Source organism: Kwoniella botswanensis, chromosome 1 (assembly GCF_036426115.1).
Source record: "Kwoniella botswanensis chromosome 1, complete sequence".
Lineage (NCBI taxonomy): Eukaryota > Fungi > Basidiomycota > Tremellomycetes > Tremellales > Cryptococcaceae > Kwoniella > Kwoniella botswanensis.
The window spans coordinates 10,774,888-10,788,872 of NC_088599.1; the positions used below are offsets into that span (position 1 = coordinate 10,774,888).

The 13,985-nt window shown below is 46.0% G+C and overlaps 8 protein-coding genes across 8 annotated transcripts; 2 read left to right on the plus strand and 6 right to left on the minus strand.

The window, feature by feature from the left end:
- Positions 1-253: 253 nt before the first annotated feature.
- On the minus strand, positions 254-1,755 carry L199_004060 (uncharacterized protein; the record flags this gene model as incomplete). The annotated part of the gene is made up of 3 exons (XM_064889788.1): positions 254-1,261; positions 1,347-1,662; positions 1,733-1,755. The coding sequence occupies 3 exons, from the start codon at positions 1,753-1,755 to the stop codon at positions 254-256; spliced, it is 1,347 nt and encodes a 448-aa protein (XP_064745860.1).
- A 384-nt stretch (positions 1,756-2,139) lies between these two features.
- L199_004061 (uncharacterized protein) lies at positions 2,140-2,605 on the minus strand (the record flags this gene model as incomplete). Its single annotated transcript, XM_064889789.1, has 4 exons — positions 2,140-2,175; positions 2,249-2,326; positions 2,386-2,458; positions 2,520-2,605. 4 exons carry the CDS (start codon positions 2,603-2,605, stop codon positions 2,140-2,142), a joined length of 273 nt encoding a protein of 90 aa, XP_064745861.1.
- Positions 2,606-3,620: 1,015 nt separating this feature from the next.
- On the minus strand, positions 3,621-4,958 carry L199_004062 (uncharacterized protein; the record flags this gene model as incomplete). Its single annotated transcript, XM_064889790.1, has 7 exons — positions 3,621-3,729; positions 3,794-3,879; positions 3,939-4,078; positions 4,153-4,171; positions 4,254-4,340; positions 4,414-4,704; positions 4,806-4,958. 7 exons carry the CDS (start codon positions 4,956-4,958, stop codon positions 3,621-3,623), a joined length of 885 nt encoding a protein of 294 aa, XP_064745862.1.
- An 844-nt stretch (positions 4,959-5,802) lies between these two features.
- Positions 5,803-7,181, minus strand: L199_004063 (uncharacterized protein; the record flags this gene model as incomplete). The annotated part of the gene is made up of 8 exons (XM_064889791.1): positions 5,803-5,911; positions 5,966-6,051; positions 6,115-6,254; positions 6,317-6,335; positions 6,409-6,495; positions 6,552-6,845; positions 6,911-6,951; positions 7,046-7,181. 8 exons carry the CDS (start codon positions 7,179-7,181, stop codon positions 5,803-5,805), a joined length of 912 nt encoding a protein of 303 aa, XP_064745863.1.
- Positions 7,182-7,836: 655 nt separating this feature from the next.
- Positions 7,837-9,040, minus strand: L199_004064 (uncharacterized protein; the record flags this gene model as incomplete). Its single annotated transcript, XM_064889792.1, has 6 exons — positions 7,837-7,932; positions 8,157-8,296; positions 8,371-8,385; positions 8,463-8,538; positions 8,598-8,605; positions 8,704-9,040. 6 exons carry the CDS (start codon positions 9,038-9,040, stop codon positions 7,837-7,839), a joined length of 672 nt encoding a protein of 223 aa, XP_064745864.1.
- A 516-nt stretch (positions 9,041-9,556) lies between these two features.
- Positions 9,557-10,486, minus strand: L199_004065 (uncharacterized protein; the record flags this gene model as incomplete). The annotated part of the gene is made up of 4 exons (XM_064889793.1): positions 9,557-9,767; positions 9,844-9,995; positions 10,049-10,198; positions 10,268-10,486. 4 exons carry the CDS (start codon positions 10,484-10,486, stop codon positions 9,557-9,559), a joined length of 732 nt encoding a protein of 243 aa, XP_064745865.1.
- An 835-nt stretch (positions 10,487-11,321) lies between these two features.
- Positions 11,322-12,510, plus strand: L199_004066 (uncharacterized protein; the record flags this gene model as incomplete). Its single annotated transcript, XM_064889794.1, has 2 exons — positions 11,322-11,717; positions 11,782-12,510. The coding sequence occupies 2 exons, from the start codon at positions 11,322-11,324 to the stop codon at positions 12,508-12,510; spliced, it is 1,125 nt and encodes a 374-aa protein (XP_064745866.1).
- Positions 12,511-13,136: 626 nt separating this feature from the next.
- L199_004067 (uncharacterized protein) lies at positions 13,137-13,890 on the plus strand (the record flags this gene model as incomplete). The annotated part of the gene is made up of 3 exons (XM_064889795.1): positions 13,137-13,565; positions 13,625-13,672; positions 13,741-13,890. 3 exons carry the CDS (start codon positions 13,137-13,139, stop codon positions 13,888-13,890), a joined length of 627 nt encoding a protein of 208 aa, XP_064745867.1.
- Positions 13,891-13,985: the final 95 nt, after the last annotated feature.

Sequence of the window (13,985 nt, forward strand, 5' to 3'; positions counted from 1 at the left end):
TCTAGGTCCATCAATTGCGGTAGACATGCATCACCCTTGATTTGTAGTGGGGCATCGATTCTGATGGATGGGTTCTGGGGAAGGGGCACAAGAAAAGCACTTCTACAGACATGGGCTTTGCACGTATTTCACAGAGAGGTCTATACTGGTTCTGCTCAACAGAAATACATGCAAGTGACATACAGAATACAAATCGGAAGAGAGAATAATAGGCATAGACCGAGTACACATTTTTAAGTACTTGAGGAATACCCTAGATATCCTTCAACAACCCCTTCCCAGCTCTTCGCGATAGAGTCTCCGAAAGGTTCATCCCACTTTGCTGCTTGAAAAAACCAGCGCTAGCTTGTTCTTGTCCGTATCTCGCCCTCATCTTCTCATCCCTCTCCGACTCCTTCCTATCTTCCTCGGCTCGTTGAGCTAGCGTCTTGGTTCGCTGGTCGTACATCTCAGTAGCTGAAGATTGCATAGCTGCTAGTCTCGCCGCACGCATGTCGTCTAGTGATTGACCATTTCCATTGACGTTCGCCGATGGAGGTGTCGGTTGAGAACGTGAAGAAGTTGTCGGTCGATCAGCCATGTCTAGCGCTGAGGGTCTGGATGGATGAGGTTTGGCATCTCTAGATTCGGAAGGGTACTGTCGAGGAGGTGGGATACGAGGATCATTCCGATCGCCATTTCGATAGTCGATCCGACGTCCATTTCGATCGTCATCGCGTTTATCTCTCCTATGACCATCCGTGTCATCCCTTCGTCTGTCCCTATCATCTCGACTCCTATCCCTGTCGTCCCTGTACCTTCCTCTCGAGTCATCATCCCTTCTTCTATCCCTCTCATCTCTCCTGGTAGGACTCTCATCCCTGTATCTCTTCCTCGATCCATAATCCCGATCGTCCCTTTCTCGTTTTGGTGAGAACGATCTTGACCTATCTCTTCGTCTATCGTACGAATCTCTTCGATGCCTTCTATCTCTATCATCCGAATAATCAGATCTTGGCGACCTCCTATCCTTATCATGCTTCTTCGACCTCTTCTCCTCCTTTTCGGCCTTCTTCCTGGCTTTTCGATCTTCTTTACTCTCTTTCTCCTTCTTCGCAGCCTTGAGTTGTTTCCTAATATCAGGTCGGTTCATCAATGCTTGTAGCGCAGCTTGCTCCTGTTTCCTTATAGCCAATAAAGGATCTTCACGTATCTTCGATGCGGTATCCCTCGCTGAGTTGGCATTTTGTACAGCTATGAAATCTTTATGACTGGCTCCGACCTGTATCCCACAAGCACGTGAAAATTCCATCAGCATATCGCCTTCCATTCGTCTATAAGACGACAAGAAAGCATGTATAACTTACATCTTTGTCACCTCTAGCCAAAACTTCATCTACCCTCTTCTTACCCAACAAATACTCTTCCATCTCCCTCTCTCCAATCTTCTGTCCACCTAACGCACCTCCCTCATTTCCAGGAGCAGCATACATCCAATCCATCTTTTCCACCCTCTTCTTCCCCGTTGTAGCCTCTTGTAATCTCTGCAATTCGGCCAACTGCCTTTCCTCCTCTCGCTCTTTCCGCAATTGAGCCAACATCTTCTTCTCCTCATTGGCGGACTTTTCAGCTTTCCATACTCTCTCTTGATTCACTAGCAGCACTGGGTGCCAGGATTTCTTCCTATATAAGAAACATTACTGGTCAGCTGCTTATCCCCTATGAGAAGAACAAGAGAGACAAGGTTACTTACATGTTAAGATCACCACCACCCATTTTGACGTGTTTGCTTCTACGTTACTGGCCGAGCCGATAGAGTATGTAGTATGTGATGAACAGAGAGCGCACACAGACAGAATCTCGCTGAATGGATATGTCGAATCCAAGAAGATAAGAATGACTATGTATAAGAGCAATAACGAAACAACGAAATGAAGAGATAACTTATGCAGTTACGCAACGGTGCGGAGGTTGAAGTGGCGACAACAGCCAAAGATAGGCACGCGTGATTTCCGGCCGGAATGGCCGCCTAATGAACTGGGCACTAGAAGTCAAGCAGGGTTGATGTGCAAAAGCATGAAAAGTTGTTATGGCTTCACTATGCATACAGACAAGACTATTGCTACATTTAAATATCTGACAGACGGACAGTACCGCAGATTAAGCTTCTACATCAACACCATTCTCGGAAAGAACCTATATTGCAGTGCCGTATCGTCAGCATTCGTATCCGTACTCATAGATACCGAAGGTTACAAAACCCACTCACCTGTTTTGAATGAGCTTTGGCCTCCTCGCTCACGTTGGGGTTCTTCAAAGTAGCTTTGTGACCACCAATGACGTTACCCTGTCTCACGATATCAGCTAGTGTATGATGCATTTCTATGTGTGCATTGATGAACTCACCTCGTTCTTGGGTCTATCACCTTCGGCGGCTTCAGTCTCAACATCACCAGAGTTCTCGATTTCGTCTACGACTCTGTTCATCGGTTGGATCAGCTCTCATATATGCCTGAGAGGCGACGAGGGGCTGTACTCACTGTTTGGAGTGTTCCTTGGATTCTTGAGGAACGCTATCGTTGTTGATAGCGGCTTTGTGGCCTCCGGCAACTTGTTTGGCAGACATTGTGAATAAGTTAAGTTGGTTGGTTGGGGTTGGGTCGATACGAGTGAGAGTGGATTTGTTGTGTTTGTTGTTGGGAAGAAAAAATCACTTGGAAAGACCTCGAGACAAGGGATTATATACCTTTTTGTGCATGTAATGTTCGTACAACTCTGATCGACAACGGACTGGGATGACGTCTTGGATCCGTGAGTATTACAGCAGAACCGGATCGGGTTCGATCATCTTTGGAAGAATAACGATTGACGATGACTGCTTGTGCAGTTGACCGCATTGAATAACCGGGATGGCTTATATCTATTCGTCATCTTATTCGATTACCATTACCTACCCAGAAGCCTGGAAATCGATCGTTTCGATTCACCTTACGATTAGATGGTATTTGCCGATCGATTGTTGGAGTTTCAGGGGAGCCCCGATGGCCTTGATTGCTGGTCTAAGCTAAAATTACGGATTATCAAACAAACCGGTCATTCCTACTTGTAACATACACCGTCTAGCGGAATCGAGTAATGACGCAAGGCTGGGAATGACACATATGCAGTGATTTCGTCGAGGTTTGTAGAGGTCAGCATTTGCTCATAGCAATAAACATAGGAGCAGAAACAGAGACAGAGATTGACCGATCTGCGCGAAATGTGAAGATCCTAAATCGAACATGACATTCTCAGGGTCTTAACGCGACGATGACAAGAGCACTTCGCGATCTGCATTGTCTTTCATACAAGTGTAACTACGGTCATTCCCTGTTATGTATAAGAGATAAATCGGCTTATTAACGCCCGCAAATCTCGATCCAGTGGAGATGGGTCATTGATAGTAGTATTTTTCCGGCGGTGTATACATGCCAACACGAGAAACCATCATCTGGAGATAACAGAAGGAGAAATCGTGGCATCCAAAAGTCCCAAAATAATAAAGATAGATTGATATGTAAAATTACTGTATTGACTATGGTCCATCCAGTCTCCTTCTTGAAGGCTGGTACGTGGAGGTTATCAAAATATAGCGTGCTTTCTTACTGACACTTTCCATGCACCAACTTCAAGCCCTTCTTACAAGCTGATGCTACACACTGTCCATTGACGCAAGTGGAGGCTCCGAGCGCAGCGCCGATGTTTGTACAGCTATGCACGGGCGCGGACATCTGTTAGTCATATCTGATATGAAGCAAGTGAAAAGATGACATACTCCTGGCCAACCGCGGCGGTGGCATTACCGTACTGACCGTACATACATCCCCCGCAAGACTCCAGTTCCGAGTGAACATCGAGACACTAGTCATCACCATCAGCTTTCAAAGTTCTCCTTGAGGTGGGTTGGCAGTCTGACTGACCTCGTAATTACCGGAGTGCCCACGGACATTACAAGCTGTCAATCCATACGGACAGTACTCTGTTCTTCTTGCAAGTTGTTGGGCCTTGAACTCCCGGATTTCGCGGGACGTCCGTCTTGAAAGACTCGAAGCTTGTGCGTCTAGATATCGTGATCAACGTCACGATCGATCAGTATCTTGTATCTCCTACAATATCCGTATGTGCTGTACTCACCCGCTGAATGGTAGAACGCCTGTGAGTTATGAATGAACACCAACCTGATCAGTTTGGTCCCATGCCCCACAAGGAGCTGTAGAGCTGAGACGGGAGCTTACGAAGTACGTGTTTGTCGCGCAAGTAACGGAATCGCCGACCATTTCCAATCCTCCCGCCGCACAGTGACAAGTATATGTTGCAGCGCCCTGCAGTATATCATCAGACAGGTCACGAATTGAGGTGCAACGAGAATGAGGTCAAGGTCAAAGTCATACTTACAGTATCTCTGAATGTGGCCAAAAATCCACTCGCACATTGACTTAAACATTCTTTCGGGTTATTGACCTCCGTGTCCACATATCCATCATCTTTATATCCAGCTGAGTCCAAACATCCCAAACTCGAAAAGGAGGTTTTGGTAACTCTGACTTGCAGGGATGAACTGGAATCACACGCTTTATCTGTTCCAGAGGTCATGTAATATCCAGTAGGGAAATATTGAGAACATGTACAAGCGGTGGTATCGGATTCGAAGGCCGAGAAAGGATATCCACCATTTCCACAAACAGTCTGCACGAGATAAATCGTTATATAAAACCAAATCATATTAGTATACTGATGACAGATTGAGTAGAAGATCAACATAATAGCACAGAGGGAAGGGGACATACGGAACATGAGAGCGAATCGTCGGCTGCAGGAGTTATCTGAGCAGTGAATGCACCATTCTTGTAACATCCTACAAACAATCCGTCCGCAATGACATTTTGAGCGAGAGTGAGAAAGGTGAATACACCAACAGGGGCGAGGTAAGGAGCAAGCATTGTTGGAAATGTGACAAGATCTTGATGGGGTACCGCTTTGCTTATAAGTGTTCTCAGACAAGCGAAGTCGATGTATGGTTCAGAATGAGGATTCATCACCAGCAGCATGCTGCATTTAAAGCATTTCCCTCCAGAAATCAATACCAGCGAAATAAACAGGCATAAACAAGGCAAACAAGTGCAGTTAGGATAAAGATAACGAGACTCGTACCGTAAGTCAGAATCTCTGGAGCTCAGATCCGCACATATCTTTGCAGGATTCCTACCGAATCATATGAACAAATTTACTGGATTCTCAACCATGTTCACGTACATTAAGTTGAGTTTTGTCATATGGGACAGAATCCAGCAAAATTAAGGTTACTACTGTCAATACCGAAGGTGAATAACCTTCGGCGAGTCTCCCATGTCATTACGGCATTTAGTGCTTTGTATGGCTGATCGTCCGTTCCTGGTGTTCCCATCCGCAGTGGTCTGAAGCTACCTTAGGTGAAAGACGGTTGGTATGAAACCACATGCTACGGGAGGATGCAGAAGCAAGGGTCGCCGCTGATGGAATCTGAAGTATTTATGTCAATGTTGATTTACTCTCGTCACCGGTCTGTCTGCATTCCATGATCGAAAGGAAAGCAATTCGCGCCCGATACAGGTGACTACCACAAGAATACTAATGCTGTCTGTCTTGCGAGTCAGTAAAGGGGAGAATGGCATCACAAAACCCGAAACTCCAGATTTGTACCTAAGTAGAAGAATACCTGTCCATATAACTCATATGAGGCCTATCCAATCGGTCTGCCGAGGAAGACTGACTCTTCCGTTGTCACTCCCTCCTCGACCACTACTTCTATTGACATCTACCGCCTACCAGGGCCAATCCTTTCTTGCATGCTGATGCTACACATTTCCCGTTGATGCATGACGAGGCTCCCAGAGCAGCTCCGATGGTGATACAACTGTCACAATGGGATTAGAATCCAGTCCATTCAATTATCATGAAGAGAACTCACTCTTCACCAACCACTGAAGTGTGGTTGTTATATTGGCCGTAAAGACACCCGCCGCAGGATTCAAGTTCGGTATTGGTATCGAGGCACTGAAGGGTGGACACCACGTCTGATCAGCATTGCCCAAAACGGGATCACAGGTGAGAAGGTACCTCATAGTTGCCCGAATGTCCATCCATATTGCACGCTGTCAGACCATATGGACAATACTCTATCTCCCGCCGTAATCTTCTAGCCTGCATCTCTCTGAAATCCCGTATTCTTCTTCGAGTCAAGCCTGAAGCTTGAGCAGCTATCAACTCATCGTCAGAGGCACGGCAATTCTGGCAGTATCGGGGAAAAACAAACGCTCACCCTGCGAATGATAGAATAACTGTGACAAGCGAGACACGGTCAATCTAGGATTTGTTGTACTAGATTTATGCCAAGGCGAGAGTTAGACTCACGAAATAGCTGGACGCAGAACAGGTCACAGGGTCACCTGTCGCTACTAAATCATCCGAATGACAATGGCAAGTATAATATCCATTTTGCTATTGGATTATACCTCCTGTTCAGTCTGCTATCACTCTGAGGGTGAAAAACTTACGGAATTCGCAATGTATGTAGCTCCATAAGCACCATTACAATTCCTAAAGCAATCTTTAGGATTGAGCACGAGAAAGTCATTCCATCCATCCTCTGCATATGTGACACTATCGACGCATCCCGTACTCATAAAAGATGTTTGGGTGACTCTGACATTCAGATTACTGGGCGAATCACAAGCCGCATCGCTCCCTGATAACAGGTAATATTCTTGTGGATAATTGTTCGAGCAGTAACACAGGGAATCATCATCCTTCCATGCTGAATAGGAGTAACCATCGTTTCCGCAAAATGTCTGCAGACATAGTTATCCGTTAGTCAATCAAAACTTACAGCTGAGATATGGGGTGAAAAACTCACTGAGCATTCTAACGAGCTACTAGGTTCATCCTCCTGCTGAACTGTGAAAGTGCTACCGTCGTTCTTGTAGCATCCCGAGAAAAGGTTGTCCGCGACCACTTGCTGGGTCAAAGTGAGGAAGGTGAATACACCCACAGGAGCGAGACATCGCCTTAAGTGGTATAGGCTTGGGCGGCGTTAGTGGGGCTACTGGCTTGACAAATATGCTAGACGTATGTATACCAGAGAATTCTTTACCCGAATGTAGGCTATATATACATATAATGGTCATATTGCAGGGGGCGAACCATGCAGAAGAACAAACAACTAAACAGGCCAAAACATCATACCGTAATTTCGAAAATTATGAATGTTTACCTATATTACATGGTAGCTAAATAACCTGGAATATCACCATATCATTCGAACTTTGAAATATGCAGTAAATCGCTAAGAGGCCTTTCCGACAGATCACCATTAGAAGGATAATAATAAACAAAACGCAACGTAGCGCGGTGACTGACAGATTACGACATTGTGGGATTTGGGTTTGGGTTTGGGTTGTTGATCATCCGTTCCTGAATTCCCGTGAAACCAAGCAGTCATGACTTTCTGGTATGTGACGATGTATCAATGGATAGGTCACCATTTATCCATTCGTTCCTTGTCCAGTCGCTACAAGATATTCGATAACGGATATGTTGACCACAAAATCATATCAGCGAAGCTGCAAGTGTCGGTATATAGCTATCGGCATTCAGTCGTCGGCTTCGTTCAGTTCGAGACATAGGGAAAATCAGTCAAAGAGTGGCATCATGGATTCCCAAAATTACGTGTATAACCAAAAGAAAGTCCATCATGAGATGAAGCTATATAATATTGTCCGATGGCTGCCCTCCCTTGCAAGCGTCTTCCTGTGATACCTGTTATCACAAAGTGATGAAAGTCTATTGAGATTGTCCATCTACCAATCTCAACCCTTTCTTACAAGCCGAGGCGACACATTTCCCGTTAACACATGTCGAAGCACCGCGAGCGACACCCTATGTTGTACAGCTGGAAGTGCAACAATCTGTATTGCTCTTTTCTTTATCATTATCTCACAAGAAAAGAAGGGAACTTACTTTTGACCTGTTACATCAGTACCATTGTCATAGTGACCATGCATACAACCACGGCAGGACGCCAGTCCGGTCGATACGTCAAGATACAGATTCATAATCAGATCAGCAGGTTTACATGACCTAGACAGAGCAATTCAACTGACTTCATAGTTGTTGGTATAGCCTGCAACGTTACAAGATGTCAGACCATAAGGGCAATATTCGACTTCTCGTCGTCGCCTTCTGGCTTGTATATCCTTGGATTGCCGAGCTCTTCTTCTCGACAATCCTGATGCTTGAGCTCCTACGAGGGGCAAGGCGCGGAATTTCATTAGTATAGAGATCACGAGTACGATGGTGAGAAGATAACTAACCTGCCGGGTGATAGAAGGTCTACTCGAAATATGTATCACTTTAGCAACTCAAAGCTAGCGGGATGGCGAATGGCCAGTCACTCGGAAAAAAAGTACCGGCACCACAAGTCACACTGTCGCCTACTGAGGCCAGCCTACCTTGCGAGCAATGGCATGTATATGTGTTACTCCCCTACGGATCCGTCGAGAGTCAGCCCAAAATCGTACTGCGAGACGGAGATATGGGCTCACTCCAGATCCTGTCAAAGTTACGATGGAGACATCGCTTCAAGTTTGTAGATATTCCTCGACATCGAACACGGTGCAAGCTGAATTCCGTCATTCGGATAGGTCATACTATTCCTACAACCCAAATTATCGAACGAAGTCTTAGTAAGTCCGACACTGTGCTGAGCTGTGTCGGTGCAACCTGCATCAGTGCCCTGAGAACATGTTGTTCGAGATGATATGCCAGTGTTCTGCTGAGGAGAAGGTGAGGAAGAAATGAACAGATTGGTCAGAGTAGTGTCTTGAAGGGGAGGATGCCCGAACTCTCTTATGTAGTTCGGCTTCGATTTTCCGTCCTCGACGACCAAACACCAAGACGGAAACAAACCGAGAACTTCCACGAACATGGCGGAAGCCCATACCGCAAAGCAGGATGTTCCGCCAACAGCAAGTCTCATTATTAACATCTTTCAGACCTTTTATTGGCACGGCACCAAGTTCATGAACCGAGTGGACACATTGGAACCTCTCTGTCAAGAAGCTTGAATCAAGTTTGTTACGGCATATGTTTTAGCTTGTTGATCTTTGTCAATTTTCACCTTCCCTGAGTGCCCATCGATAGATGTCAGGTCACATACCTAGGATACTAAATTCGAGCGGCACAAGTTCTGGTAGATCTGTATGCAAATGCCACCGTTCAGCAAAAGGATCCCCCCTTTGTTTGTTGCTAGGCTCAGTGGAACCGAACAAAGATCTTGGCAATGATGCTGGACTTAAGGTGAAACGAATGCACAACGGTTATTTATGCGGAACCTGTATTTGACGAGGAAAACTTAAGGCGTGCGCTTAGTGATTATGTTCATCTCCGCTTCATTAACCCAAATCTGGCATCGCACGAGCGGTGGCCTTCACTGACATCCTCATGGGAATCAGATAAGTCTTCACCAATTAACCTTCCGTGGTATCTACTGTCCTATTGACATCTAAGCGAGATACTCCTTTACCGCGCGATCTACTTCACCCTTTTCAGGTTTGATGTCCCCACTGTCCACACCTTCGATGACTCTCTTGAGTGCTATTGATTCCGATACAGTTTCAGTCTTGAACCACACTCTGCCATTTAGGCCCACCGCGATCTCGAAAGGGATTGTAGCAGCTAAAGTCGGGAGAACGATGAATTTGGGATTGAGCAGACTGTGTAGTACGACAACGTCAGAGTCAAAATCATATCCATCGGTGGACATTTGACAGTGATGGTTGCCATACTCACTGTCGACATAGTTGAAGCGAACACGATACCACCAAACCGTTTTTCAGTTCACCGAAACCTTCTGCTTTACCTGTGTTAGGATCGAAACATTCTATCTCAGGCTCCATATCTCTGTTCGCAAGAGCTACTCGGGCGTACACAAAGGTTCCGACCTATTTGTATATGTCTGAGCGATGATTTCGGTCGTATCGGGAAATTGGCTCACTTTAAGATTAGGTTTACTTCTCTTCGTTGCACCCTCGAAAGCCAATCCATCTAGCTGAGCCATCTGCGATGAACCCAAATCGACTCTATACCCTTCAGCATGTCGGGCTATGATTGTTCCGAGGACCATATCTTTTTGAGCGGGTATATACTACACAGATATGAGGATTGCATCAGTATAGGTATGATAGGTCCAAACGCGACGAAGATATCGACTCACCCTTTTCGACCTGCCTTCAACCCAGAACTGCTCGCTCCTTTCTTTGCCTTTTGCGGAGCTCATCAATCCCAATTTAGTTGATATGACTGAGGGGACCTCATCAAAGGAGGGTGCTGGGATACGTGAAGAGGAGGCTGCTAGACCAGGTCCAAGAACTACTGATTTGGAAGATGAAGGTAGAGGGATGGAGTCACCGGGCAGCACAAGTGTTGTAGACATGTTGACCTGAGTTTCGCTTGACGCTGATGATGTTCGTCAGTCTGATCGTTGGTAACACTTGGGAGCCGTTGCGGTCGTTTGTTGAACAGTCAAAGTGAGAGATAATTTGAAATGAAGACGATGATGATTTGTGAAGGTGAGGAGGATCGAAGAAACGTCTAAACGTCAGAAGCAGATTGCGCGAAAATTGCTTCCGGCGGAACCTGGCATCGGTGGTGGAGGAGGACAGCAGTCCACCTTCGTACACTAAGTGTTCATTTTCATTCGGTATATGCTAGCATGCAAGGTGCGAAGAAGCATAGCAGGAATTCCGAAGGTTGGCTCTATCGTGAGTCTGATGGTTTACCTTTCCTTGTCCGGGGGCGTTCTCTGTGTAGTTTCACAGGTATGCAAGTACCAACACTTGAGCTTGACTTTTGGGCCGCTAATCTACCGATTAGATGGCTCCTCGTTCTGAATATCATTCGTGCATTGTCGAGAACACGGACTGATACATCGATATGACTCATGCAGTATAGGAATGATTTTGAGGCCATACTTAAGAAGTCAAATCGAAACAAATTCCTGAGCTTGGTGCCAACGAGCCACGTTCATCCTTTATAGCTCCACCGCCACTATGCAGCCTGGACTAGGCGTTATGGGTTCTCTTTTCAGCAGTGGAGCTGCTCAAAGGACAGATCTTTCGGTGTTCGAAGGTCATTCTGGCTCGATCTAAGGGGATATATACTCGTTAGAAAGAGACGAAGGTTCAACTCTTTTTCCCTCTTTGCCACTTCCCATGTCATTTCACAACAACGACAAATTATCAATCCCACATCAATAGACACTTACTACCATGGCTCTTGTTTCTACTCATGCACCTACGACCCTCAACCCATCAAGTATGGGAGGTCACTATGCAGATACCAATTCCGAATTCTTGAATACTGATGGAACTTTTACCGAAGCTGCCAAAGATGAAATTGCCTCCGAAGGATATCGATTACTCGGTGAGATCGCCAACAGCGCCAGCGATCCTGAGTCCGAGGACACCACCCAAATCATGCGTGATAGGGTCAGAAGAACGATTTTCGATAGAGAGGATCTCGCCGAAGATCCATCTTTGACCTCAAGGCTGAATTCTTGGGCTTCAAGAGATTCAGAAGGTGCTTCCAAAGCTACGGCCGCTTATAACGAGTTGATGGGAAAGAGAGATCTCTTCCGATTAGCTTTACACGGCGTTATGGGTCCCGTGAGCTCTTGTCTGTTTCAAGCCCCGTGTCATATAGATCATGCTGATCGATATGTATTTGCAGGCTGAAAAACCTTCTTTGGGTGACGGTCCTTTACCAGGTACTTGGCAAAGTGCCTCTATTGCTCCTCCAGGCCATACCGAATACCCGAGTGACGAGATGTACACGACTGAACAAGGGAGTAGAGCACTCGTTCCTCGAACTGTCAAGTCCGCCCAAGAGATCGAAGATGAACTCGCCACTGGTTATAACCAAGTTGGCATTCCCACTCATCTTCTTCAAGATCTCAGAAGGAACGGAAAGACACCCCTTCCAATGGCGTTGACCACTGTCGGTCCAACCTCCGACGAGAATACCCTTGTTCCCTATACGGGAGTAGGAGACATCGTCGATGGACTTAATCAAATTGACGTTCCTACTCGATTAACTCGCCCTTCCGTTGAAAGCTATTCCGCTCCTAGAACAGCTGTTCGAAGAGAGTATAACGGACAGAATGTACCCACAGCGTTATCGAGGATCGGTCAAATGTGGCAATCGATGGTCTCTCAGATGGATCAAGATCGATCCGAAGCCATCGAATGGAGACAAGATCATCCTGATGGAGGTATGACCGAAGGCGGTGATGCTGAAGAAGTCACTGATGATGGTGTCAGAACTCAAGTTAGCTACAGGACCGGACGATTCAGAAACGGCTCTTTCTCTTCTTACACTTCCATCTCTACTTCTGGTGGACCAGCCGGGGCTTTGCCTCAAGGTATGAGCCCCATGATGAGAAGTACTCTCCCTTCGTAAAAGACAACGGACAGGAAGAAAGCTATTGCATCAAACTGTCTCGCACCCTATGTTGTTAGATGGTTCTATGACAAACTGTAACTGACCAAAACCTTTGCAGAAAAATACTGAAAACAACGATTTTTGTAGTTTGGAAGATTTCTAATACTGTTAATACACATGCATTGACTACCTTTCTGAGAGCGGCCTTTGTGGTCTTGAGTAACTTACTCTTTCTTGTGACAAGGGGACGTGCTTGCATATCGCCCACATGGCATCGTTATGAACCTAGGAATGTTCATTCACCTTTTTGGTGTTCTCGATCAACCTGCTGTCGATGGCGAAAATCGTTGTTAGAGGGTTGAGTGTCACTTCTCTGAAACGGATCACGTTATCCTAGCCTAAGGTAGTTAGCAAGGACACTCAGAAGAAGAAAGGTGATGATGCTGGAACGAGTCAGAAGACTCAATAAAGGATCGTTCAACGTGTATATCACCTTGATGTCACATTTGCACAGCATATATAGGAGTATTGCCTATCTCAGCTATGCCACCACTGATCATCTCCTTCCAAACCATTCATAGCCCAACGCCACACACCAACCTACTCATTACTATACACAATAACTACTGAACAACGATACCATCATGTCATCCTCCATCGAATCACGAATCGCCGACCTCCTACCTCGTATCGCCTCAGCCTCAGGCATGTCAGCATCCGACCAATCGAGCTTCCGCGATGCAGTCCGGTCACTAGCTCAATTCAAAGATTATCTTCCGGGATGTAGTCATGACGATATGCAGTACTTCGCCTGTAAAGCGGCTCAAGGCCTATCAGTGTACGGCGAAGTTCCTCCTGAACTGGCTAGAAGGGCTCAAGTGGGGTATGACGAGTCTAAAGTCAGTTCTCAAGCCAGAGATGTAGAGAAAAGTGTGCAAAGTATCGTGTCGACGTTTGCAAATAAGCTTTCAGGGATCGATCTTTTGAAGGATGAGGGGCTAAAGAGGGACATAGATGGGTTGATTGGACATGCGTGTAGGAATCAATTTGGACAGGAGGATGAGTCGAGTTACGTGAGTTTTTTCCCGACACGAGAATCAGCGGATATTGATGAGAAGTGGGATTGCTGTAGTACGATAATGGAAGTTCCAGCGACGATGAGTTATCTCATTGTAGAAGTGTGAGCGTTTCGAAGATAGCTTGAAGTTACATCGATGAGCAGTGCTGATGTCATACTGTACCACACAGAGCAATTCTGATCGCAGCAGTGACAGGAGCTCTTGGAGTTCTCATGATTCACAATCCTCCAGGAACAGAAGGTCCGGTCGATACTCCGATTCTTTCGATTCAAGAAATTCTGCCTATTCAGCTCCTCCCTCATTTGCCACAGCGGCTTAATCTCGATATCCTCATCGTTGCCCATAGCCAAACATCTTTGCTCCAGTTCCCATATGTGTTCATAGTATCATCTCATTTCGATTGATCATTAATGC